The following is a 27,901-nucleotide window of genomic DNA, read 5'->3' as shown; positions in this document are numbered from 1 at the left end:
TTAGGTCACAAGATTCAACCTCCATCATTATCTTGCCTGGATAATTCTGATTGCAAGGGCAACAAATCTTATGTTTGCCTGGATTCAGCCACATCTCTCTTTGCTTGCCTCTAGTGTCCACTCACATCCAGCCTCCAAGTAAGACCTGAGATTGGAAAACTACATTACAGTGAATAACGGAGCTAAGCATGTGTATTACTGGGGACTTGTTGCCACCTCCTTATTCACTGTACAGTTTTGCTCAGTACACATATCGGAGGAGGTCTTGTGAATACAGTGGTACCTCCATTTATGAATTTAATTCGTTCCGGAAATCCGTTCTTACACCGCAAGTATTCTTAATCCGAGGTGCAATTTCCCCAATGAGGCCTCCCACTGCCGGTGCCCTTCCACTGGTCGGCTTCCGTTTGTCTTCCGGGGCAAAGTTCGCTAGCCGAACACCTACTTCTGGTTTTGCAGAGTGCGTTGACCAACTCGTTCATTAACAGGACTGTTCTTAGACGGAGGTACCACTGTAGTTACCAGACAGACAAAAATGTCCTCAGGAAAGATGAAAAGCATTTTTTAAACTTTCCATTCCCCTTAAGAATGGAGAAATCTCAAGTTTGCCTGGGGAAACAATTCTGCTTCCCTACATCAGATAACCATAAAAACTAATAAAAACTTTTCCAGAACAGTTATCCAGCAAGTATCTAAGAGCACTGTATGGAGACAGAGGAAATGGATGCAAATACAAATATGGAGTCCCTATACACACCAGGTTACAAAAGGGTATCTAGCCATTTAAAAGGCAAAGACAGTCATACTATTGCAATTCATGTCAGACAATGGCTTGAGGCCCTATATGCCCTTGATATCAGTGGTATCTGGGAAGTTTATCCTCCTACCAGAGAATGCAAACGTCTGGCACAAGAAGCAGGAGAAAAAGATCTGCAGCCTAGAAATTGGGTAACATCGGAGTTTGCATTGCACCACAGAAGGCATGTCAGAATTTATGCTTCATTAACTTATTGTAAGGCTGAGTAACTTTGTGTTCTACCCTTCCCAGGCAACTGTTTGTATAGACCTTGCAGTTTACTTTGCAGCAGAAGCAACAGCAGTAAAAACAAAACCCCTTTTCTGAAACTTATGCTTCAGAGCCTTCTTAGTTCTAAGAATTCATCAACTTCTCAGGTACTGAACAGAGGCTCTATTTTCTATACTGACTCCTAGCCCAATACTTCTCTATGAGTTGGATCCAGTCATGACCTACTGAAATAATTGAGAATTACCGTATTTTTCGCCCTATAGGACACACTTTCCCCCCTCCAAAAATGAAGAGGAAATGTGTGCGCGTCCTGCGTCCTATGGGGCGAATGCAGGCTTTCGCTGAAGCCTGGAGAGGGGGGGGGTTTCTTTGTTTCCCCCTCAAAAAACTAAGTGCGTCCTATGGGCTGGTGCGCCCTATGGGGCGAAAAATACGGTACTACAACATGACTGCTAAACATATCACTGAAATAAAGTAGGAAAGGCACAAAAATTGAAATCTCCAGAATTAATCTGTGATTTGTTGTTGGCCAACACCTCACAGAAGTCTTCCTACTGATCTAGAATCATTTACTTCAATAAACAGTATACCAACATACACTCTTCCAGTTTAGAACAAATGTATTATCTCAATGATCTCTATAGCAAGATCAAAGCTCACCACTAAGGCTCCAGAACCAAAAATCAATGCTTTGTCTTGGAAAATATCTAGCAAAAATATTTGTATACACACAAAGTGCGTTTTCTCAGCACTAAGTTAACAAACCCAGTTAGAGCGGTTCCAGAACAAATTATATGACTTCCTAGTTAGTGGTGCTAAGACAAGTCTGGTTTTACTTTGATTTAATTACCTTGATTTGTATTATTTGCAGAAAGTCGCATACACAAAGATAACCCATATCCAACAAAACCAATGAAATTTTCCCACAGACCACAAAAATACATTAGGAAAACCTGTATTTCCATCCATACAACACACCTTATAAAATGTGTTTTACAGATGTATGCATCTGTAAAACATGTTCCTATTACATGATCCACACGTTTGTTTAAATCTTTGATATTTAATATTTGATATTTGATATTTAAATCTTTGATATTGGGCTTCAGTTTCCTGGGGTACTTGTGAACAAAATAAAGCTCCACCATTCTCCTGAAAAGGTGTACTTGTTCTTTGTCCCTCTTGATAGTCTCAATTTGTCCATCAATTTTTCAGTCACGGCAATACGCCATACTCTCTTGTAACAAGTGCTCACGTTTGCACCTTTTAAGTCCTTCCAGAATGTGGCTACTTCCAGAATGTGGCTACAACCATACATGCTGCCATTAAGAGAAATCCAATTAGTGGTTTATCCACCAAGTCTTAATTCTCATTTAAATACAGATTCAGTAATGCAAGCTCTGGAGACTCCGATATGCTGAAGAGTGATTTTACTTATCTCATTGAACACTTGCGCCCTCAAATATGCCACCTTTGGGCATGTCCACCACAAGTGCCTATAGCTGCCTCTGCCCCCACAACCTCGCCAGCATATAGATGAAGTATGTTTATGCATACAGGAAAGTTTAACTGGGTTTATAGTCTGGTTTTATAGATTAAGGCACTGGCAGAAATGCAGAGGGGAATCTTGCACTGGAAGCAGAAGTATCTCTCAGTGTTTCTTCGTTGCACCCTCTTATACAGAGAAAAGTGGACTATCACTGCTTGCTGCCAGTGCCATTCTAGAACAGGTTAGGGCCCACTGAAGAGTTATGTGCTTTTCATGGGCTATGGTCTCATGCACATAGCAAGAAACATAAAATATCAAGAGTCTGGCCTAGATGAAATCAAAGTGTAGTGCTGACGTACTGAAGTGTATGTCTGCCTTGTTTGAGTAGCTCTGTTAATGAAAGTCAATCGATGTGAAGATTCTCATATTTCACAAAACACTGATTTAAGCAATTCCCTGCCTTTCAGAATTATTATGACCAATAGTTTTAGTGCCACAGAGTGCTCAGTCTCAAAAGATCCTTATGAAGTAATTAATTTCATTAAGGGAAGGCCAACAGTGCATTGGCTCAAACAATTGTGTCCCTAATTAAAGGATTACATGCAACAAGGCTAGAAATGTGTCTTTTGCATGAGGGCCAGACCATAAACAACAAGAGGGATCTATTATGGCATCTTAAGTAACTTTATAAATAATGGCAAAGAGCTCCCTAAGGGATACTATTTTCCCAATTTTAAAAATCCCCCCATGTGCTATTTGCACCTTTAAGAGAAACCTACATACACGGTCCCTGTGCATGCCAAGTATTCTCTAATGGGCAAAACAACAACTGGAGGGAACAGTTTTCACTGGGAACATGACATGAGTGGGAAAGAATTGCATTCAACTTTTACTCAGCGTACACTCATTTTTTAAAAAATAAAATGCCAAAGTCTAACTTAGCTTGAATAATTTAAATGGATCATCTCTGAATAAAACTTGGTTGAATATAAATCAGAGTCCTAAAATACTTTCCACACCTCCCCATGCCACAGCCCTGATCTAGATCCTGCCGGTCAGCTGCTTTTTTAAAAAAAACTTTCTTACAAATTTAAATAAAAAGAAGACCCACTATGGGCGTCCTGTTATCTCAGCTTCTTAGGCAATGGATTAATGGCCTGACTCAGCGTAAGGTAGTGTCCTGTCTCCATTCTACAATAGCAATTTGCTCATGGCTGGAATGGCATTTAAATCCAGAAGTCTAAATTCCAAGTTCACCAGCATCCACTGGACCACAATGTGTGTCAAGGGGCAGTTAAGCAGCTATTAACACACCCATCCTATTTTATGCCTACTTTAAAAAAAGAACAACCGCAAAACAAATTAACAGTTATAATGCCAGCGAACACAGAGGGAACAGAAGAAGAGCTTACATAGAAATTCAGAGAATCCCTTTTGTTCACAGCACACAATTTACAGTCCTTCGGTGTTCAGTCACTGGTGGGAGTCTAGCTATTATGAAAGAAAGAGGGAAACTATTCATAAACCAGCCAGGGGAAAATGAGTTCCATAACTTTCTCTAAGCCTATTATGTTTTGTTTCCTATATATTACACTGCTGATATTGGTATCAGACTTTGCATCTTTGGAGGAAGCAAGTAAATCTCGGAAGTACACACAGGCCCAGCAGCGCCTGACAGAGGCATTAGCAGTCTCATTACTGCGCAAGGGTTATTTACAATACTTTACCCTATTTCGCCCCATTATATACTCAGCATGATGAAATGTCACTTGCTCAAAGCCTTGTAACTGAAGCACTGCTGTGCAAGGAAAAGAAACTCAGCAGTATCCTCTGTACGACACCCACATGCCAGATGAGACTTTTCAATCCATGGCTCTGCAGGGCATTTTCCCCCTCCTGACTTCTCTCATGGTTATACCAGAGTTGCGTTTCATCCTCCATCCCTCTTAAAATTCCCAATTTCTTCCTTCCCTGCCATTCTAAAATGCTAAATGAAACGGTAAAAGAAACACGAACTACACCAAGATCTGACATCGTAAGTTGCTGCAAGTTCCGAGCCACACGATGAGCGCCTTCATCAAAAAAGGGCTTTCTAAACCGTTCAGTTAGAAAATTTGAGTTATAGAACAAGATAAAGCTTTTGACTTCACATTACCCACCTCTCTTTGGAGAAGCAAATCAAGTTTAGCCTACGGATGCACTCCATCCCCCCAAAAAACTTCCATGTAGCGCAGAGCCTCCAAGTATCACAAGGCCTTCAAGGCATCACCAGATCCGTTGTGTGTAATTTAAAACATCAGTTTAGCATACCTAGCAAAAGTGCCTGAAGAAACAGAAACAGCCTTGTGTGTTTCAAATCTACCCCACACAGACCACCAGCAGCATTCATTCTTTTTGTCAAGGGTGGAGACGAGACAGGAATTTTGACATTTGAACAAAAAATACGAGATACAGCTGCACTGGTTAAGATAAAAGTTGTAAGAACGGGAGCCTTGCAGAGTGGTTTGTTGTTTTTTTACTGAAGCTGTCAGAGAAAGACAGTTAAGAGGCTGGCACTGAACCAGGACACTGGGGCCAATGTTTAAATTATTTGAAAACTCCGTTGTCAGATCCTTGCTTCTATATCACCATAGAAGACAGCTCCTCTAGTAACACAGAGCCCTCTACTGTTGGGCTGGGACACTGACATTAAAAGGAGATCAGGGAAGCATTCACACCATATTAGGAATACGTTACTCACAATGATATTGTCCTTAAGCCAAAGGGATTTAGTGCTCAAGCTAGTCATGTTTACTGAATAAGCAATTCCAGTTCATCCATGTCAGCTATCAGAAAACAATAGAATCACTTGACAGATTATGCCTTAGGCTGCAACCGTACGCACCAGTTACATGGGAGCAAGTCCCACTGATTTCAGTGGGGCTTACTTCCAAGCAAACATGCATATTGCTGGAGCGTTAAGGGTTCCCCAAAAACTTTCCCGTTAGTAAATAAGGTCAAAGGAGTTGCAGATCAAACAGAACAGTTTTGCAAAGGTGTCTTGCTCAGAAGACTACTGATTTTTTTAAAAAAAATAAGCATTGCAAATAAGCACAAGATTTATTCACAAAGCACCAGCAGACCCACCTGAGAGTATCCTTATGTCACAGGTCTGAGTAGGAGGTCTGGAAAGCTACTCACTACTGATAAACAAGCAAGTGACTAACTACACGGCTGTTTTAAAACCAATATTATAAAAGCCACACTAGCTGCTTGGCTCATTTTCCTTCAAGTATTCAGAAGTGCCTTTTTAAAAAGTCATAGTGGATAGTGGGGGTGGGGAAAGAGAGATCTTATCAACAAAGCACAAACATTTTTGCTCATCTTCATCAACCACACTCCCCATTCCAGCCATGTATTCTGCTGCATTTTCCCTATCCCTGGTTTTATTCAATAAGCAAACTGTATAATTACCAGACTAACCATGTGAACCTCGCCGGAGACACATGGGATTCTTTCACTGCCTTGCATTCAGTCCCTCTTAAACGTGTACAAGAACAATTACAGTGTTGTAGCATCTCTCATCCAGAAAAATCACAATGCACTTTACGGAACTACATACAGTTTCGCTTCATCTACCCATAGTCACTTCTGGGATATGAACAGCAGCTGTTTAAGAACACAGGCAAACATTGCAACAAATCACTTGATAGCAGACAGTGAAGTATATTGTACCGAGAGCGTCCCTTGTTCCCCGAGTTGGAATTTAGCCAAATCACTACTTCTACTGTTGGGGGGGGATTCCCAGAGGGCAGCTATCTTTGTTGTTTTACTTTTAAAAGCCTAGAAGGCTTGTGGTGCTTTAGACATCAATAGAATTATTGTAGCGTATGTTTTTGTGGACTAGAGCTCACTTCATGCACAGGCAGAGCTATTCTGGGGTCAGGGGTGCACAACAGGAGGCCCACCATCACATCACAGGTCCTGCTGGCTCATGTTGGTTGGCACAGGAGGGGTGGGGAAGGTTTAGACATATTCTCTATGTCAGCTCTAGGCTGATATAGCTGACTGGTACCCCCAGGGGATCCACAGGGTACATTATCTGGAAAACTGGGGTTATAAGTCTCCACCAACTGGTGCCCCACTAGCAGTACTACTCTTCTCTGGCAGAGGCCAGGAGGCACCAATGGGCCATCTTAATGCCGCCCCCTCCAGTCATCAACATAGGGGGAGAAGCATTGCACCCCTAGTCCACCTAAGCTTATGGCACATGCCACAATCAACCTGATAAGTCTTTGCAGTACCACATCTTCTGTTGCCCGCTGGCTCCGTGCTTGTCCTCAAAACTCAAATACTTCCTTCGGCATGAAAGCCCTGCTGACTGAATTCAATTCTGTGTGTGGCATCTCAAAACCAGACACAATTCTATTTAAAGCACAACAGAAAAAGGGCTAGAAACTACAATATAAATTAAGCGAGTTCATGATGATAAGTCCCCTGTCTTTAAGTTGCAACAACAACAATAACTCTGCTTTTGGAGGGAAACAACATGATGTTATATACCAGAAGGAACTGCCCAGAAGACTATGATAAAAGGCAGACTTGCTATAAGTAAGCACTGCTAGATATTGGGGGGGGGGGGGAGAGGAGGAAAAAGGGCTAATGGCGAGTTAAAAACTTGCCAGGGACTGTTGACAGAGAATGGCAGCCTCTTACCCAGTAGCAGAAGAGATGTCAGCTCCAGCAGAAAGCACCTCATCTTTGTAGAAGAGGGAAGATAGGGAAGATAAAGGGGCATCACTCTCATTCCCAGTTCACCTCTTGAGTGTTTTGGTAGAGTCGAAACACAACGGGGAGAAGGGGTAGGGAAGATAACCAGCAGCGGGAAGGAATAATACTAAAAAGACAAAGTGAAGGACAAGCTTAGTGGGAGGCGTGAATGTGTCTTCAGATGCTAAATGATTATTCCAAACAGACACTGTTGCTTTTCCAACACATTGTGCTTTGCAGCATCTACTTTGATTTCTCCTACTCCGTCTCCCACCGCACAGTAAAGAAGTACTGTACACAGTTTCTTGCTCTCCGGAAAGAGAAAGGTGTAGGAAGATCCGTCTCTCGGCTCAAGAAGTGGCTATGTGTCCAAGGATTAACAACCTGTGCTATTTTGCAAGCTCTTCACGTGCACAAAAAAGAGCCCGAAGGGTCAGGTCTGCCCACATCCGAACCAGTTTTGTAGGTGTCTCTTGCTAGTTTTCCTAGACGAGAGGGAAAGCGAGGCTGAGATCGTCCTCTTGCACGGACTGCATCGACAGTTCGGGAGGGGCTTCGTCTCTTCTGCTTGCTGAACTGTAAGGATGGGGCAGATCAGCAACCCGAACTGGGATGGCCCCCTTCAGCAACTGCTCGCGCTCACTTTCGCTCGCTCGCTCGGGTGCCTACAGTTCAGGTCTGCTCCTCCCTAGAAAAGAAAGAAAGAGGCAGGGAAACTTATAAAGCCAAGGCATAAATTGTTGCTCCTTGCTGCTAACTGCTTCTCCAAACACGCGCGGTGTGTGTGTGTGTGGGGGGTATATACAGAGACGAAGGGGCGGGAAGAAGTGGGGGCAGACCGAGCACCAGTTCCCGCCCCGCCGCCCCTCTAAGACCCCCAGCTGCGCGCGGGGAAGGAGACCAGCCCGCTATTGTTTCAGCCTCGCGCGCAAGACGGCCGCCTCCCCTTTCCCCAAACTGGAGGAAAGGCTCGAGCAGGGCGCCCTCGAGAAGGGAGACCGGCGACAGGCAACGGCCCGGAGCTTAGGCGCTCTCTTTCTCTCCCCTTTCCCCGCCCTCCGGTCATAAAGCGAAGCGTAGCCCACTTTCCGCGCGCCACCAACACCCCTCGAAGACAAGCGCCTGGCGCGCCCCGCGGGTCCGGGAGACCAGGGCGCGCTCCTCAAGGGGGGCTCCCTCCACCCGCGCGCTCTTCCTGCCGCCGACCCACCCTAGCCACTCCCTTGCCCGGCTTGCTCGGCTCCACGTGCCGCGGCGACACCGGCATCCCCTCGGACTCTTTCGCCGGTACGGCTACTCGCCGCTCGACTCAGCTTTGCTCTCCGCCCCGCGAAGCGCCTACCTGGCCGCTCTGGTTGCTTCCCTCAGCCCGCCGCCGCCGCCGCCGCTGCTGCTGCTGCTGCTGCCGCCTCTCCTTCGGCGTCTCCGCTCGGGCTTCATTCTCTGCTCAGAAGCTGCTGCTGCTGCTGCTGCTGCTGCAGGGGGTGCCAAGCGCTTCCTCCCGGCCGGGAAGCTCCGCCTTCTCCCCCCTGCGTCCCTCCTCGTCGGACTCGTCGTCCTCCCCTCGCTGCCTCGTTTCCTCGCCGTGTCCCTCCCCGTTTCTTTCCCGACTCACCTTCAGCTCCGGGCGGGCGCTGGCCGGTGTGAGAGAGAAAAGAAACGGGGCAGGGAAAAGAGCGCGCGCTTGCTTCTCTCTCTTTCTCTCCACAATGGCCCAGAAGCGAAGGAGGCTTGGGGAGTGCGCCGCGGAACCTGGAAGGGGATCATATTTCACCCCAGGCTGTTGTGAGCCTTTGCTTCCAGCTGGCAGCGAGGTATATAGAGCAGGGCGGGAGAGAAGGATAAGCCTCCCTTTCAATCATTAACCATTGCGGGCCAGTAAAAGCAATCACTGCACGTATGTCAGGCTAGACCGGTAGAAGGCCGGGTTGGCACCTTTTCCCTCTAGTGCTGCTTCTTGTGTTGTTGCTTAAGAATTAGTCCTAACAGGACCATTTCAAGAACCCCAATATGGTAAGCATAATCATTAAAACACACACACTATTAGCTTATAGGGTTTGTCCCTTCTGGGGTGCTTTGAACTGAAAATTTACAGTTTTAGAATTAGTAAGGCTGTGGGAGCAAAGGAGCCACCACATTCCAGCCCTGTTTCCGCAGTTCTGACAACAAATGCAAAATGCTGCAGCCCCAATGACTTAAAACTGCTTTGTATTTGGAGTAGTCCCGCTGGGAGTTGCTCCAAGCTAAGTGGTTTGAAGAAAACAGCTGTCAAACGGCCAACAAGTTCCACCCACTCAATAACCCGTTAACAACGCTTGTGTGTTGAAGCACAGTGTGAAACAATAAAGCGAACCTGGTCAACAAAAGCCTGCGATACTTCATAGAGTGGGATGTTAAGAGCTACGCTAATGGGACAAGTTCTATCCCTAGATACCTGTTTTAGCAGTGCAGTGGTGTGCTTTGGGTGTACTGCTGCATCATGCATGTTGCAAGAGCAAAGGTGACTGTGCATTTACGCATGAAACGCAAGTTGCAGCATGACCTGGCACAGCACAAAAGACTTGTTACCGGTTCTTACCTGTGGGACCAAATATTCTGGAAGTGAAAACGGATGCTTCCAACTGAGTAGCATGGGCGAATTAACTATGTTGAAATTCCATATGCTGACTTGGCCACAACCAAAGTTCTTTTGAGTCATGATGTTATAACGTAAGATGTGTCTAATGTGGGAAAGAGTGAAACAGCAGGTTTAGAGCAAGTTCGTGCAAATAAAGTGGGCCTTTCCTTTTCCTAGGAAATAGATGGAGGAAGTTCTGTGCTGAGTCAGCTGAATGGATGATGCAGTGGCGCAACATGGATAAGGGATGGAGGGGATGGGTTGGGCAGGGTGGTACAGAACTGGTACATGAGCCAACCTGGCCCAATGCTAAATTTCCAGTTCCAAGTTTTAGGATTCAGCTGACTCACTCTGAACATGTATATAAACATAAATTTATTCTAAGGGAAGTGTATTTAAAGGAGGTTAAATGGAAGGATTGCCTCCTCCCACATTTACCGTACCTACCCAGAGGCTTAGATCATCTTCTGAGCAGTGGCGTAGGAAGGGGGGGTGGAGGAGGTGGTCTGCCCAGGGTGACAAGATGGCCCCTGACTCCCCCTGGCTGTAGAGCGAACGAGGGCGCCTGCAGTCCGTATGGGCGCTGCTCACGTGGTGTCCGCACGGGCTCCGCTCTCTCGCGCCTGCCGTACAGGCATCCAGTCGGGCTGCCACTCTTGCCTGTATGGCCGCTGTGCAAGTGGCAGCCCATACAAACTGTGCACGTGCAGTAATATCAACTGATTGATAGGATGCCTGGTCCTAGAAAGAACTGTGGAGAGAAAGAAATGTATTTGTGATGTTAGGAAACAAGTGACAGTGCCAAAAAGAATTGGGTCTCCAGTGGATTGTATATATTTTATGTAGCATACCCCTATACTATTTTAATTGAGCGTTTGATATTTTTAACCAGGGGTAACCATAGAAATATGTATTATTGCATATTTGGAAGAAGCATAAAATTAGCAAGTACTGTCAGAAAGCTTCTTTAGCTGTTACACCCTGCTCAGTCTTCTTTCAGACTATTGCATTCATGCATAGTAACAATAGTATATATAAAGAGACCATGGAAATGACTTTATAGCATTATAATATTAAGCCCATTTCAGTTAAATTAGATTATTATAATAAGCACAGTCTGTTAAAGACTGTTAATAGGCACCTGTGTGCTCTGTCTGGATCCCCTTAATCTCTTTGTCAGCTCTTTCCTGACCTCAGTAATAACATAAAAATAGCTTAGCTCTCATTCTTCTTTTTGCCTTCAGAATTCTTTAAAAGTAGGCATTAATTTTTCAAAAGCATTTTTTAAAGCCCAACTTGTTGTTTATTCCCATTGCACAGAAGGGTCAAACGAGGCAAGGCAAATTCACTCCTTTTCATGGCCATTCCAAAATGGAGTTGTGGCAATTCAGAAATCCTTCTTTTGCTGCTTGGTGGCCCCCCTGCCTCCCTCTCAAAGCATTCATCGGCCTATGCCTCAGCTGTCAATTTTCCATCGTACCGCATACAAAATTACTATGATCCTAAACACAAACATAAACTGATGTAGTTTCAAATTCAATGTTTTGAATTGGTTAGAGAGTTCAAAGACGATCTTCTCTTTCATCAGCTAAACTACCAAGCGCTAAAGAACCACTTTGCATATGCATACCAGAATGCTACCGCTGTTCTTGCACACATATTTCCACATAACAATCAAGTAGAAAACAGGCCCATGGTCAGATGTGCGTTAGTGAAAATAGCAATGAGATACTACTGTTCTCACCCTGAACAGTAGGTACTTGTCCAGTGGTCGTTTGGTAAGGAGTTTCCTCTAAATCAAGTGTGAATAACCTTTGACCCTCAAGATATTGCTGAACTACAAATCCCATCAGCCCCAGCAAGCATGGCTTTGGATGATGGCGGTTGTATGCAGTTCAGCAAATCCAGAGGGCCAAAGGTATCCCACATCTAGTTTACTTTTTCTAACAACCCAGAGCCTTATGTAGAATGTGGATGCATGGAGGACTCAGAATGACTCCCAGGGAAAGACAGGTTGAGATATCCTTATCCAAAGCAATATCCTTTCATTTTAGCTGTAAAGAATAATGGGGTAGTCATTATCGGCATACTTTTTGGAAAGAGAGAATCTAGTACAAATTGAGAGTTATCTGATCAAAAATAATTACATTGTGCAATCACAATTAGAATACAGTAGTTATGTGTAGCCGTAATAGAAACATGATTAGTCTGGGAGAACAGAATGCATGTTCATTTAAGATAGGCTTGTGGTGATATTACTCTGACATAAAGGTCCCGCTTGTTTGAAACATTAATTCAAGAGCTTGTTTGTTTTTCTAAAATGCCATTGGATGCAAGCAACACTTTGAAATAAATGGAACTAGATACCTATATAACTAAGGAGGCTTCTACTTTGATCCTTCCTCACTAAGACTTTGTGAAAGAGGATTAGTTGGGAGTTAGGTGTTTGGTGCCTGTGCTATGTGGGTTAATGGTGGTAGCCTTCTCTTACCTTTGTAGGTCCTCGTCAACATTCACCCTACCTACATGAAGGCCTCTTGCTGGTTTGACACTGAAGGAGCCACCTTCCCTATCTTTCAGTAAATTGCAAGTTCATCTATCCCTTTCATTATAAATCATTTAATTGCTTTACTTGATTCAAACTGCTATCTTGCATTCATACACGTGCTTAAACTCTTTACCTTGAGCAAGCATAATAGGCTTCAATTTCTCAGTATTATGCGCCAAAATATTACCTAATCCATTGTTGCAAAAAGGTGACTGTCTCACTGAAAACTGGGTACACTGATTCTTAAGTGAGCATCCTTAAATAGCCACGTTTAATTCATCCTTTGCTTACAGTGTTCTGCTTAAGTATCATCTAGTGATTTTTTAAAAAATGACTGCTCTTTAAGTTCTTAGAAATGCAAGCAGCTCAGGATCATGTTTAGAAACCTCAGGGACTGTAGCTGTGCAGTAGCAGCACAACTGTGATGGCAGAAATGTGGGCATTTATAATTAGAATGTCTGAGTTATTTATGCTTGCGGTACACACTGATGGGTCAGGAATTCGACCTGTAGTAGCAGACAGACAATGGTTCTTTCTGCAAAGCACCATATGAAATAGGGGAGAAGGGGACTATTTTAAGATAAATCAACATGTTTCCAGATTTTCAGGGCATCTGTCACCAGGCACTACAGTGTATGCTGGCTAATCCCACCGCAAATTTTATTTTAACCATTTCTTGACAGGAAAGTCTGTCAATATGTGTCTGTACCCGTCATTAATCATGCCTGCGCCAGTGCCATTCTTGGGCTATGAACTGTAATCTGATTGGAAAGAATGATGTTTATCCTCGGTTTATACTAGTAACTGAGGTAAGAAATCCTATCACCCAGGAGCAGGGCAGGAGTCGGCAGTTCATTATAGGGATATTCTCGAGCAGATGTTCAGTACTGCTTGTTCAGAACTGACTGCCACACTGAAAAGTTAGGAATGTGGCTAATTTGTTTATTTCACTTCATGTCATTAACGTAATATTTTAATGAACGTGACAGATGCCAAACCACACATGTTGAAATCTTTCTGATGTTACTGATTTGAAAAGTGGTGTGATGTGGCATAACTAGGTTTCAGTCGATGGGCTGGGGCTCTCAGCTCAATCATACCAGTGGCTGCATCAATGTTTTCACTGTCTTCTGTCTGTCACTGTCTTCAGTTTTTGAGGGGTTGCTGTCTTTTAAGAGAGTGAGAGTTGGAAAAGAGGGTAGGAAAAGGTGGAAACAGGGAGAAAAAGAAAAACACAGAAACGGATGGTGAAATGTTTAAAAGTGGTCCCACATTGTAGGTTGAAGTTCAAGGTCGACCCATGGTCTGAAAAAGCTAAAGACTATTGAAGTCATGGATACCGTTTTGAATTTGGACTAGTTAAAAATAGCAATAGGCCATCGATAATAGAGGCAAAGTAGGTAGCCTTGGGAAAATTCAATCTAGGTAAAGTATGGGATAACCCTATATATGTCCCCTGAAAATTGGAATACAAACATTATGGATAAATATGCTACATCTGAGGTAACTCATCTAAAATGTTAACAACTAGAGTTGAGATAAGTAAATTATTGGTGTGCAGTCTTGGATTCTGTGGTGGAAGCCTCTAAAGTGAATAGGTTCAAGCTTATGAATCTCTTCACTAGCATTTACAGTATCTGAGGCAGTGTCATCCAGATTTGTCCCCTGTCATACTTGGTATAAGAGCTGACTTAAGCATTACCACTCTGCTGCTTTCTTCCCCCAATCCCTAGCCTAGAAATCACCCGTGACCCCCAGTGTGCCCACTCTTCCTGTGGTGCCCACAAAATATCTCAGTAAATAGCCCTTCCACAGTCCACCATACACAATGGATGGTTTGCTTTCCCTGCTCAATTTCTGTTTGCACAGGCTCAGCCTCTTCTGCCTTGAACACACTGCTTATGTATGTCCACATTTCAATGGAAGCCAGAATTGAACACGCTCTTATCTATTCTGAACAGAGGAGAGGTGCAAAGAACTTCTCTCTGTGAGTGAGAGCCTTTTTGCCATTGATGGGGCAGCTGATGGGTGGCCATGTCCACACAATTTAGTGGTCCCTTTCTCCTTTTTTAAATCTTGTGTTATGCTATGCACCCCCAAGCGTGCTTACTGTCTCCAAAAGGCTGGCACTCCCTGCCCTAGCTGTTACAGCTGTGTCATGCAAGGGTCTTGCAGCACTTTGAGGGACAATATTAGTTGTTCTGCCCATGCTCATACGATGGGATAGCTCAGTCAGTAGAGCATGAGACTCTTAATCTCTGGGTTGTGGGTCCTGCCCCATTTGGATAAAAGATTCCTGCATTACAGGGGGTTGCACAAGATGACCCTCACAGTCCCTTCCAACTCTACAGTTCTATGATTCTGTGATCCTTTGAGTGTCTATAGTCCATAGGAGACACAGAGGGCAGCACAACTTCTTAAGCCTTTTGTGCTGGCTCAGCTAATATGCATCCTTGCCTTTGAATCAAAGGACCTTGGTCCTTCTAGTCCTATGGATTGCTGATGGCATCTACTGTATTTGGTGGTTCCGTTATATTCACCACATAAGTAGGGCTAAGCGATCTATTGCTATATCGTCCAAAACCAGTTTGAAGTCCATATTGTGATACTGATTTCATAATTTTTTTTCCTGGCAATATATAGCAAATCATGATATGTATGTGTGTGTGGTATGCAAAAATCACGATGCAGGAAAATCTGTGAAGCCAGCCAGTGCCTCTACATAGCTCCATACTTATTTCAGTTTTTGCACTGTTTAGCTGGTGATATATCACAGAGTTGAAAACCAGATATTCCCCTGCCCTACACACGAGTAGGCATATTGTTTTGGGCTTAAGGCAGTATATCTAAATGTTGGGTACAACACATAAACTGGAACTGGATGTTACTCAGCGTAGTTTCTTCATAACCAAAGGAATAAGAGTCTTTGTTGTTTTTTAAACTGCAGCAAAAGGTGGAATCTGTAGCTGCTATCAAAAAATCATAGAGTCGTGCGCATAGGGAACATATTTTCTTTGATCAACAATATGTTCTTCCTCTCAAACAGCTTGCTCCTCATGAGGTCAGAAAGTGTTTGGCTAGAGATTTTCCCTCTTGCTGTTTCATCTTCCCATTCTGTCTTTCCTGTCAAAGGCTGAAAGGAGTCGAGTGAAATTGAAACAGGCACTTCCTTGACACTGAGAACATTCATGCTTCACCCCCAATATAGATGATCCATGTGCTGCAGAAGCATCCAAACATCTGCTTCTGACCCAGCTGGCACCGGCTTTCCATATTGTATGGTCAGGAACCACTGATAAAGTACATCACATGTCAAAGAGGAGACAACAAAGGTGTAGTAACGATAGCTGACAAGCAGCGTAAAACTCAAACACTATTTTCTCTGGTGCAGCCAAGTGGTGCATGATTACTAAAGGGCAGAACCAGATGAGAGACATGGCTGATTCACACCATACATTGAAAGCACATTCATTGCTCATGTAAAGCACATGACTTCTGGGAGAATGCTGGCAACTGTAGTTTCCCAGAGTTGCAATTCCCATCATGCTCATAGAGTTACAATTCCCACCATGCTTAACAAACTACAGTTCCCAGGATGTGGGGCGGAGCCATGTGCTCTAAATGTGCTTTAAATGTATGGCGTGGGTCTGCCCACACAGTTAATGGTTGTTTAGTATCAATCTCTTCCTCACAAGTTGCGCTTAATTTAATATTGTCACACTGTGCATTGGCCAACTCTATCAGCGGCTGCCAGTAGAAATGACGGCAGTGTCCATCACACAGCAGCAGGTTGTTGCATCATATAATTAATTTCGATGAGGCAATTGGATGTGGTGGACAGGCGATACAGAGTAGCTTAGCTCCATGTCTCTTCAAACACCTGGTTCTTCAAGTATGTACAGGTACAATTCCCTAGTTTCCCATCTCTCAGTATCCTTACACATTTATGCCCATTTGCCTTAATTTGCATGTTGTACTTTATCTTTGCAAACTGAATTCTTCAGTCTATATAAGCTATGCACTCTTAAACAAATTTGGACCTTTTGTTTTGTTTTTCATACTTTATTTTAATTCTGCTAGTCAGGAGGTGCAGTAAGGAACAGCCTCTGAGCCCTAGAAATCTTATTCAGCAACTCCCAAAGCTTCTAAAATTTCAGTTGGTGTCGTCTGCACACTTTCAATCAATTAGAATAAATCCACTTTCGAATATATCTTTGCAAGCTAAGTTTTCTTAGAAAACTGAATTTTGTGGCTGTCACACAGGACCTTAGACTATTCCTCTAAGTCAAGCTGTCCTGTATCTTATGCCCATTCTCTTTAAATTTTTCACTTATTGGGTTTTCTGAGATAGAGAGAAACCTGAAATAAATGTTTTAAATAAATGTTGTTGTTTTTTTTTAAATGTTTGGCCTGTTGATGACATTGTTGTGTAGAGGTTACAGAAAAATCTATGAGCATGAGCAGCACCAATTCCACAATAACTTCCTATCTAGAAGTGTCCAAGGTAAAGAAAAAAGCCATCCATCTACAAAACTAATTCTAAATTGGACTTTAGTTCATCTTCTTTAGATTCTACCCCTTGAAAATATATTCTGTTCTTTGTAAGTAGCTGACAGACTGAGGCAACTCTTTGTCATTGTTGCTTGATGTTTCATATCTGACAAGGTGAACATAAAACTGGCAGTGCTGGGCTATTGTCTGAAACAGTCTGAGAGGATTTTACTCAGGGACATTCCTTATGAAACTTATTACTTCTGGGCTCTTGGCAATCCTTTTAATAAGCAACACATCTTTGGGTGTAAACCCCTGCTGTTTGTATTGGAGTGTAGGTTTAAAGAGACTGGAAAGAAGTGGGAGGGTTTGTTTATATTGTTATTTGTGTGTATATCTCAGAGCCTATGGGCAATATGGTGCATTAGAAATCTGTGAATATATACAATTAAATTTTAAGCAGTGGAAAAAATTACCCAAGCAAGAGCTCCAATCTCATACCTATTATTTATTCACAGGACAGAGAATGTTATATTCCTTCCTTGTCAATGCAACGCTTCTGTATAACTTTCTGATATAACTGAATAACTTTCTGATCAGGTAAGGAACTTTCTGACCAATTCTTTTATTTCTTAGGAGTGGGCATATACCTTAAGGGCAGAACATATGCTTTTCCGGTAGAAGGTTCCTAGTTCCCTAATCTCTCCAAGATATTAAAAAAAAAAAAAAATCAAGTAGAATGACTGGAAAATACTTCTGCTTGAGAATCTGAGGAGCTGTTGTCATTCAAAGTAGACTGCTCAGGACAAGATAGGTCAGTAGTCTTCCTCAGGTCAAAGCAGTTTTTGTATGGTCATTTATCTGCTAAGACTGCCATCAGTCTCTGACATCTTTATTACCTTTGTGAATTTGTGACATACACTTGCCATCCCCACTATGGTATCTATTGAGTATCAACTACACCTGCATCAAATGTGGAAAAGTGTCCAGATCAGTGTGCCACTGTGCTAATAGGATCTTGTTTGCAGACAACTTGATATTTGACAAACTGAGTTCAAGGAGAGCTACAAGGATGGTGAAGAGTTCAAAAACAGAAGGAAATCCATTTTTGGATGGTTTAATGGATTAGATTATTTAGGCAAGGGTTATCCTTTCCTAGGGCATTGTTTGAAGTGGCTACCTGCACGATCCATTCTAACAAAGATTCTGTTATCTGTGGCCAAATACTGTGCCCACTTTTTCGGGGTCTTAATAACCATGCTGCAGCTACAAAGCAGAATGAGCTCCACTTCCAGTAACTTCCAGAAAAAAATGCAATTCAGTACGCATCTAAAGACAAATCAGACTGGCACGGATGTCCTTCCAGATGTTTTTGGACCGTAGCTCTCATAATCCCTGATCAGTCACCATGTTGGCTTGGAATTATGGGAATTGTGGTCCAAAACACCTGGAGGGTGTCATGTTGAGGAAGACTACAGTTTTCTTATAGACACTAAAACTGTCTCTAATCCTAAGGCTAGAACTCAGAGTCATCCACTGACATTGATTGGCAGCAGATTTGAGACAGACGAAAGGAAGCACTTCACGTATTTATTCTACTACTGCAATGTGGGGGGCGGGGATAATCATTAAGGTAGGCAGCTTTTTAAAAAAAGGATTAGAAAAAAATAATGAGGGGAAGTGTCAGCTGCCCTTAGCCAGGCTAGCAATACTGAGCTTCCTATTCAAGGGCTATATACCTTTGAATATCAGATACTGGACATAGACAGTGGGGAAGGCCAGTAAATTTATGCCCTGACTGTGTGCTTCTAAAGATGGTTAGAGTTTTTGGACTAGATGGTGCTTGATCTCAACCTGCAAGCTAGTTCTATGGTGTGTGTATTGAGGTTTATTTATTAAACAATATATAGATATAGATATATATTGTCTTTAGGCCTTCTGAGGCAGTTTATTAACAATTAAAATCTCAACACTATTAAAACCAGGAAACATTAAGAACAAGCCAAGATAGAACATATAAAACAAATTCACAAACAGGCAAGACTACTAGCTTTCTTTGTTTTCTTTGAGCCAATACATTTTTAAAAAAAACATAAAGTGGGAGGGGGGAGAGAAGGAGCATGGAAGGGGAAGGAGTAAAAAACATATTTAAGTGTATTTTTATTTGTTTATGCTGTTAAGACCTGCCTCACAGCATCTGCAGAAGTATGAAACCCAGTGGGTAGCTAATTTCCTACCCACACTAGTCCAAGAGCAGGTCATTTCACACAGGTGTTTGCAATAGTCAGATTGCTCAAGCATCCCAAGACAGCCATCAATATATTTTGCCAGCATAGCAGGGTTTATGAACACCCCACCTCAAATACCCCACCTCCAGAAATCTTTGCAAATACTTGACAAGCTGGTTTGGGTACTCAGGGGAGTTCTGAAACTCTGGTGTTACATTCAGAATTCCTTTTGAAAAATGTTAATGTTGAGAAAAAACACGATAGGCCTCTTGCGTCGGTGCTGCAATCGTAATTGGCATCTCTGGATCACTAAAACTGAAAATGAGACCCATATGCAAACGCAAAGCCTCATAAAGTCCCAAGAAATCAAACCAAAATACGAAGATCACATCATGTGTTATAAACTCCTCTGCTTTTGAAGACATCCATAATGCTCCGTGTACCTTACCAATGATCATTAAATGCCATTGCTGAGGATAGAGCTCAAAACTGCCCTGTTAAAGGCAGGAAGGAACTTTTAAGAGCAGAAATGGCATTCCTGGTGCAAATATTATTTCTACCATGCTAAACTGTTGCCTGCACAGAAATTATTTAAAATGTTTTTTGGGAGGAGCCTATATTCTCATTCTCTCTCTCTCTCTCTCTCTCTCTCTCTCTCTTTCACACACACACACACACACACGAGGGGGGCATGGAGAGAGAGAAAGAGAGAGAGAGAGAGAGAGAGAGAGAGAGAGGATGCAGTGTTAGCTATATGAATAAATATATGTTAGCTATATGAATAAAAGTCTTAACACGTTTCCAGGGTACCAGGGTTATATAGGTTCTCTGATGTGATTTGAAAGGCACATTCTCAATATGGAATGGTGCCTGATTTGCTTTTATTTCAGCATTCTCATCCGTTTCCTTCACCTGCGGTCTTAGGGGGCGGGGGGGGGGGGAATGCAATGTATGATATCCAGTGTGCTGAAAAGGAAGCAGATTTCCTTCCCCCTTGCTGGTTTTAGTGCTCTTGGCTCATCCTCTGTTCATCATGTTTCATAGTAGGGTTTCCTTTAGGTTTCCATTCTTTCATTCCCTCTCGCTAATAGGAAGCTCAGCTGGTGAAAAGATCTTAGCCACGGAGAAGTCAGGAGGTATCAGCATGCTCAGGAGAGTCCCAAGGTTTGTAGAAGTACAACAAATCTTTAGGGGCAGAATCCTGAAGGGGCAAAGCACCTCACAAAGCATCCCAATAACGACTGAGCGTGGCCACTTTCCACAGGGTGCTGAATGTATGTTTCTGGGGGTTTGGTGAGCGGAGAACAAAATGGAGTATCTTGGAGGAGACTATGGCTGGTCTGAACATGGTACAGGAGCACTTCGCACTGCAACATTTTGTGGTGGGGCCTGCTTGTTCTCTCTGATTGGTTAAAACACACAATGGTAAAGATTCTATTCAAAAGTCAAAGAAAAGTATAATTCCTAAGGAAGCTACTCTAGATTCTCAATTCACCATAAAATTACTACTGGATGGCCCAACAGTACAAGGGAGTTAATAGTGTGTTTGGACTTTGAAAAAGCTTTTGACAAAGTATCTCACCAAAGATTCCTGAGTAAGCTTAGCAGTCAAGGAATAAAAGGAAAGTCTGTCAAAAGTGGGGAAAATACCATGTCGCCATCTCCTAATTCCTGGGAATGAGGGTGTTTTGTTATGGCTCATATGGTGAAACAGAGTTAGAGAAGGCAAGCAAAAAGACTATAAATTCATTGAAGAATGGAGTTTATTTGTATTTTATTGGAATAGTAAAGCACAAGTTCAAATTAACACTCTTGGAGGCACACAGAAGATGCAGCTACAGAATAATATAACAAAATGTAGTCAACTTTGTTCTTGTAAAATCTTTCCATAAACTTTGAGTAACTAAATATAAACATAACAATTTTCTTTTTATAGTTTCTTTGGAGTCATTATAGAGCAGAACAATTGTATTATTCTGTAAAAATTAAGATTTTTATGTTTAGTTTGTCCATATATGCCATGTACTTATATGTCTATTTTATCTATGAATCCAGTATATAGTTTTGTATTCTATATTTTGCAAAAAATAAAGAAAAATAAAAGGCCAGATTTCTCTTTGTTTCTCTTTGTCTGTCCATCTGCCTTCTATACAGAGCCCCTGTCAATTCCAACGCATTTCCCCCTCTGCAGCTTTTGCTATTTTGGGATATTTCTTTCTGTGTGTTTTTTCCTGGTGGGTGCTCTGTTGTTTAGAGAACAAATACCGAACAGCATCCTAAAGCGAGAAATCCAATTTTTCTATTCTGCAAAATGCTGTATAAAATAAAAACTTCTGGAAAGCCACTTGATTGCATTTTGACCTCTTGGCCTTTTTTAGTTTCTCTCTTTTTCTTCTTCAGTGTATTGTGTAGTTTTCAGCAGACCACCGAACAATTCCTAAGGGGGTAGTAGTGTTCTGCTCTTTGTAACAATCTCTGAGCAGCACCCTATAGAGAAGAAAGAAGTTTTCTGGAGAAACCTTTTACCCTGGGTGAGCAAAACAGGTCCTATCTGTGTAAATCTGCTTTCTGAACTAACCAGTAGATCTGCATAGGTCAGCTCTCTGGGAGGGCGTCTGGGGGCGGGGTTTGGATTGTGGCTCCTGCTCCCTTTCCCCACCAAACACCAGACTGGTAGAATTCAAGCATCTCCAGACTTCCGGGTTAGCGCCAACGTCTAATGGCGGATTCCCTCCGAGCTCCGGAGGGAATCGGCTCAGTAGGGATCGGGTTCTGCCGCGCCGGCGACGCGGGGACCCTTAAAAACCACAGGCGTGGATGCCTGTGGACCTGGTGACTCGGCGGGCACCATTAGTGCCCCCCCGACCCGCAAAGGAGCCTTTTTAAAGGCTCCGGAACGGGGGACGGGGAGCGGTGCGGTGCTGAGAGTCCTCTGCTTCCCTTGCTGAGCGAAGCCGCATGCCATGGATGGAGAGCGCTGACTTTTTCCTTTAAATATTTGGACTAAAAGCAACAACCCGTGAGTAATACGGAAATTGGACTTAAAAGGGAAATTTTGTTTTTCTTAAATTCGGTACGATCGGGGGAGGTGTAAAAAGGAAGTCCCCCCCCCCCCCGCCTTGTAGATAATCTAAAGCAAGGACTAGATAACTAAAGTTGAGGGAAACATCTTTGTCTTTTTTGAAGAAAAATTATTAATTTTGCGATTGGACAGTACAATTAATTTGGCTGGAGGACAAGAGTCGGACTGGAAAGTTAAAGTGTAACTCCCTGAGACCCGGGAATGATCCGTGAGAGAGCCTGTTAAAAAGATACAGAAGATTTTGACAGCTGTCAAACTAGCTGTCAAAGTTGGGGAATAAAAGGAAATTTTGTTTCTGGTGACTCTGCTGGTTAGATTTCCTTCAATTTGGATACAAATTGCTGGGAACAAAGGAAAATAAGTTACATTGGACTTATGGATTGAAACTGGAAAGATACTAAGTAAACATAATCCCCCTAGAGGGGATTTTTGAGACATTGCAAGAAATGGCTGCAAGTGGAAAAATACTCGCTGAGCTGAATAGGACCTTCTATCTCCTGGGAAAGCTCCAGGACCAGAGCGATATTTTGACTACAAGGGTAATAGCATTGAATGAAACAGTAAATAATTTTGCTGGAACAGGAAGAGATTTGACACAAGTCTTTGTTGTTGAACCAAAAGCCCTTGAAGTTGGAACAGAAGCCGCTGCAGCTGAGGAAAAGAAATCTGATAAACCCGAAGAGATGTATGAGGATTTGGTGGGAAATGAAGGTGAAGCCACAATGTTGTGGAGGACCAAGCTAGACCAGAGGCCTGGTAGTACAAATTTGATTAAGATGGAAGTTGGAGCTTTTGGGACATATGGATTTAAAGGATTTAAGAAACAAAATTTGAGCTCCACCTTTAAATACAGAGGCCTGCTTGGAAGAAAAATGGACATTATTGGGATAGAGCTTCTTCGAGAGTTGGTGTTGAATATAAAGGACTGGCAAAAAAACCGGCAGAGAGAAACACAGAGAGGTCTAAAAGCCTCGGAAGTTTGGGATCCAGGTTGAGAATAGATGGACCGATGGACATTGGTTTGGGGATCAAAACCGGGAAAGGGAGGGTGGGATTTGAGAATCCAAAGGGTGTTAAAATATAATTTGTTAAGATCTTTTTATATATATATATATTCTTTGCAATTTTTATGGAATGTGGGAAAATCGTGGAAGGGAAACTTGGGTCAACTTTAGAAAAAAAGTTTAAGATTAAGTTAAAATTGGATTTTTTAAATTAAATAGATATAAGGTTTTTAAAAATAAATTGAGGAATGGAAGAAAGAAGAAAAGGAAAATAATAGCATGATTTAAACAAATTATTAAGCTAAGGTTGAGAAATAAGATAAGAACTTGTTGAGCGGATAATAATGAAATTATAATACAGAAGGGGGAGGTGTGAGGAGGTCGGGGAAATAAGGTTTAAGAGAAAAAAATTATACCTGTTTTTTGTTTTTGTGTTTATGTGTTTTAATGGAAACTTTAATAAATATCATTTAAAAAAAAAAAAAAAGAATTCAAGCATCTCCAAAAGATCTCTGTGTACGCTCCTTTGCACCATGCTCTATAGTTGAAAGGAGAAGACTTAAACATGGGCTAAAATCTCCCATTGAAATCATACCAGAAAGATATTGTCTGAAAAAAGCATTGGTTATGAAATACTTTCGTAATTTTATTCAACATAGTGTTAAGCATACAACTCCATCAGAATACCTCTAATTCTGTTCTGGAGCTTCTCCCAACCCTCCAAAGCAGATTTGGGGGTGATGCAGGGCATACACGGTGTGTGTGTGTGGTGGGGAAAGGAGAGGAAATCCTCTTGCACTAATGCTAAGCAGCAGGGCAAGGAGAAAACCACTCAAACCCATGCCTAAAATGTGTGGGTCAAGCAGAAAATGGCCCGGACCCATGCTTTCTAGGCACTATGCAGGCAAAAGTATGGACAAGCCCTAAATACCCTTCTTGGGGATAAATGCCATTGAATTCAATGTAACTTTTGATTCAGCATGCTTGAGAGTGTGTTGTCAGTGTTGAAAAATATCAGGTAATTTATTTTGTAATCTGTTAGACAGGCTCCTGAATTAGATAGCTGTATCTTGTTTTCGTATCTGCAGATCTCTTGGAATTATGGAGAAATTATTTCAGAAAATGACAACTCCACTGGGAACAGACTAGAGAAGAGACAAAACTTCACTGATGCTAAAAACTAGGGATGAAATTAAAGGGGAGGACTGGTTTCTTGTTTTTGTTTTGCAAAAGCTTTTAGCAGCTGTTAAAAAGTGATCCTTTTTCATTGATTTTTTTTTTTAAGGGTGCTGTGAAAGTCAGACAAGGAAGTCACCTTCAGAGTGAAGGGCAGGAGTCATATTCTTTGCTCTAAGTTGGCTTTGTGATATCATGTAGCCGTGTCTGATCATATCATTGTGATGTCTACATGATCCCTGGTTGGCCATAATTGCATTATGAGGAATAAAATGCAGTTTAAAAATAAACAAAACAAAATGGACCAAGGCAACTCTTGATTGGACAATGAACAGTAAGTAAAAAAAACAAACATGGTGGAAAATTCCCTGCCCCACCCCCAAATAGCATCTTTACCCAGAAAATATTCCTGAGAGAATATTCAGCAGAGACTTATGCCTTTTTGCTGATACTGTATAATTGTGGTTATCGGAACATAGCTTATTTGGGTGTTTTACTCATATGAGAAGGAAATGCCAAATCCTTTCAGACTGCTAAGAACAGAGGGTCATGACATATACTATTTAGAAAGGCAAATTCTGCTGAGCATGGAATAATGGTTTATAATAGGCACTATTATATCAATGTCGTAAGTTATTCATGAGCTCCATTCATGTAATATATTGAACGGGGAAACGAATGTATAACATGTATTTATTGCCCCTGGGTATATAAATTGGTTGTGATAACTGCAATTTAAATTTTAACTTAGTGCAATTGCTAGCTTTCCAAAAATGATGCTAACTAACAAAGGGACCCTAAAGTTATCTTGCTCATGGACTTCCCCAATAAAATAAAAAAAAACCACATGCATTTGCAGCTGATTTAATATTTCCAACACATATTGTTTGATTCAGAGGAATAATTCCAAAATGAATCCAATGGAGGAAAATGTTACATTGGAGTGGGCCAATAGAGGATTGCAGGGGTTGGCATTTTTGAGCACATTGAGCTCTTCTGTTCTAGCTTCATGAGAACAGATGTGGTTCCTTGGCAGCAAATGCAGAAAGTACATTGTGTCCCTTATGAGACTGTAGAGCTTCAATAATGTCCCTGTTTTACGCTAAGAATCTATTCAGACAATGGTTTTAGCCCATGGTAGCCATGGTTTTCAATTGGTCTGTTGCAAAGAGATTGTGCACACGTTTCCTACCATACTTTGAATTCAGCCTGGATCAAGCTATGGCACTCTGCTGCCAATGGCTACATATGCATCAATGTGCCAAAAGGCACTTTGGCATATACATATGCATAACTAACCCCATTATTAAAACATTGAAGATGGTGTAAAAGGCCTTAATTTTCATAAGGCTATGAGATGAAGTTGCAAGAAGCAACACACTTTCCAGCTACTGGTATCTTGGCAAGAATAGAACAGCAACAATGAAAGCAAACAGTTCCACCAACTGGAAAATCATTTTGTTCTGCTATCCCAACATGAACGGTGAAGTTTTGCAGATAGGATTAGATTTCATTATTTTTATTGTTTTTTATTTAAAAACAATTTTATTAGTATTTTCCACACAACAACAACAACACGAAAGATATCAAAAAATAACAATACACAATACACAAAAATCAACATTATTAGATTTCATTATTGATACATTGGGTGATTGCAGTCATCAGGAGCATGGATCAAGTTTAGCCTCACCCTGGTCTGTATCCTGTGTGCACAGCTTTACTTTTCCCAGCTGAATCTTATAAAATATTTTTGGAAATAGAAGACATCCAGACAGATGGTTAGAAAGTCTAGAGTGCAGAAGTATATACTTTATTTATTCAGAGATTACTGTTGCACTTGTTGGTGTGATTGGGTTCTTGTTTGTTGGGGTTTAGTGTTAATTTGATTGCATTTTATAATTTCTGTTTTAATTTGTTATTTATATCTGTTCAGTGCTCAGAGAACATTTATTATATAGCAGCTCACACATGCAATGAAAAAAGAAATCTGGAAACTGAGAGGCGATCTGGAATTCAGTATAGGTAAAACTCTGTGGAAGCAACCATACAATATCTTAAATGCCCAGGAAAGTAAAGTAGGCATACAAAGGTTGTAAAATGGGTTATTGCAAATCTATAATGGCAGTATATAAGCTGTTCTATGTCTTGTTCCAGATAGTATCCTTCAGGTATATTGGAATGTGGCAGTCCACACTGAAGCTACTGCTAGTTCAGATGACAGACTAGCATGATCAGCAAAAACAACGCAGTAGAAAATAGGGCTTATCCACACTTAACTTTCCTCTGCTCTTTCCAGGCATGGTCCACGCTTGAAAGCTCCAAGCACTCTTCTTTTTTCCTCCAAATCTTTCCCTGTTAAAGCTTACTCTTTAAAGCTGAACTGGAGCAAACAGCAATCCATGGGAAACTTGAATTGCTGTTTGCTCTGAATGAGTGCTAAAGAGTGGGTTTTTCAGGGAAAGATCCAGCGCAGCAAAAAAAAAAAAAAAAAAGAATGCTCAGACATGGAGCTTTAAAGCACAAACTTGTGCCTGAAAAGAGTAGGGCAAAAGATAAGTGTGGATTAGCCCTAACTGTAAAACCCCCCATAAATAACCTTTTCATCTTCTACCCTCTCCCATATCCTCCACCCCTTGGTATTTTCTGTCCCACTTTTGGTTTAACACTATTATGCCAAGAAAGGCAGAAAGCAACTCTCTGAGCAATCCCTATTAATCATGCACATCAATAAAATAAAGTTATTTTGTATAAATTGTCACAAAAAGCAAATGGAGCTTTGCAGTTATTTTTGCAAATAATTGCAAATTTCAGGATGAAACTGGCACCACACAAACACACACAAGATCATGTGCTTGTGTACTCTACATTAATTAACTGTTCATTGTTCTTATTCATAAACTCTAAATTGCATTAGATTCCTCAGTTAACTCATAAGAATTCTCTGAAAAGATGAAAATGCCCACTGTCAGGTGAATACAGCAAGATGCTATGCTTACTAATTTTTGTTTCTTAGATTTGTGCACACTGTATTTTTATTTTTATTTTTTTTATAATAATTTTTATTCAATTTTTAAAACACATAATTAAAAGACAAATACATCACAAAATACAAACAAACATAAACAAATCAAACATAAATAAATTCATAATCTTATTTTCTTGTAACTTCTTTCAATCGACTTCCCCATACCTCCCTTTCGCTGCATCCTTATTTTAGAAAGAATTTTTTAGCAACCCTTTAGTCAATTTATCCATTTAGTTCCCTTCATTAAATTCCCATAAATTTGTTGGTTACAGCTGTAATTCTCTGCTTCTTACCCCTTGACATCTTAACACTCCTCAATTTTACAACAGTTTTTAAGATATATTTTAAATTTCTTCCAGTCTTCTTCCACTGCCTCTTTCCCCTGGTCACGAATTCTGCCGGTCATCTCTGCCAGTCCCATGAAGTCAATCACCTTTGTCTGCCATTCTTCCAGAGTAGGTA

The 27,901-nt window shown here is 41.6% G+C and overlaps 1 protein-coding gene across 3 annotated transcripts in view; it reads right to left on the bottom strand.

Annotated features, from left to right (window-relative positions):
- The window catches only part of IGSF3 (immunoglobulin superfamily member 3), a 494,096-nt gene that overhangs the window by 114,231 nt on the left and 351,964 nt on the right, over positions 1–27,901 (bottom strand). For 2 of the 3 annotated variants that reach the window (XM_081858447.1, XM_081858448.1), the window contains exon 2: positions 7,212–7,319. In XM_081858447.1, coding sequence (XP_081714573.1) covers positions 7,212–7,302 — 91 coding nt within the window. In that variant the 5' untranslated portion in view covers positions 7,303–7,319. Of the gene's footprint in view, positions 1–7,211; positions 7,338–27,901 lie in introns of those variants that run through there. The other variant, XM_081858449.1, reaches the window with a different exon arrangement.

This window comes from Podarcis erhardii (assembly GCF_964252035.2).
Source record: "Podarcis erhardii genome assembly, chromosome: 4".
Lineage (NCBI taxonomy): Eukaryota > Metazoa > Chordata > Lepidosauria > Squamata > Lacertidae > Podarcis > Podarcis erhardii.
Note: the sequence above shows the minus strand (reverse complement) of the source record. Positions and strands in the feature narration are given on the sequence as shown.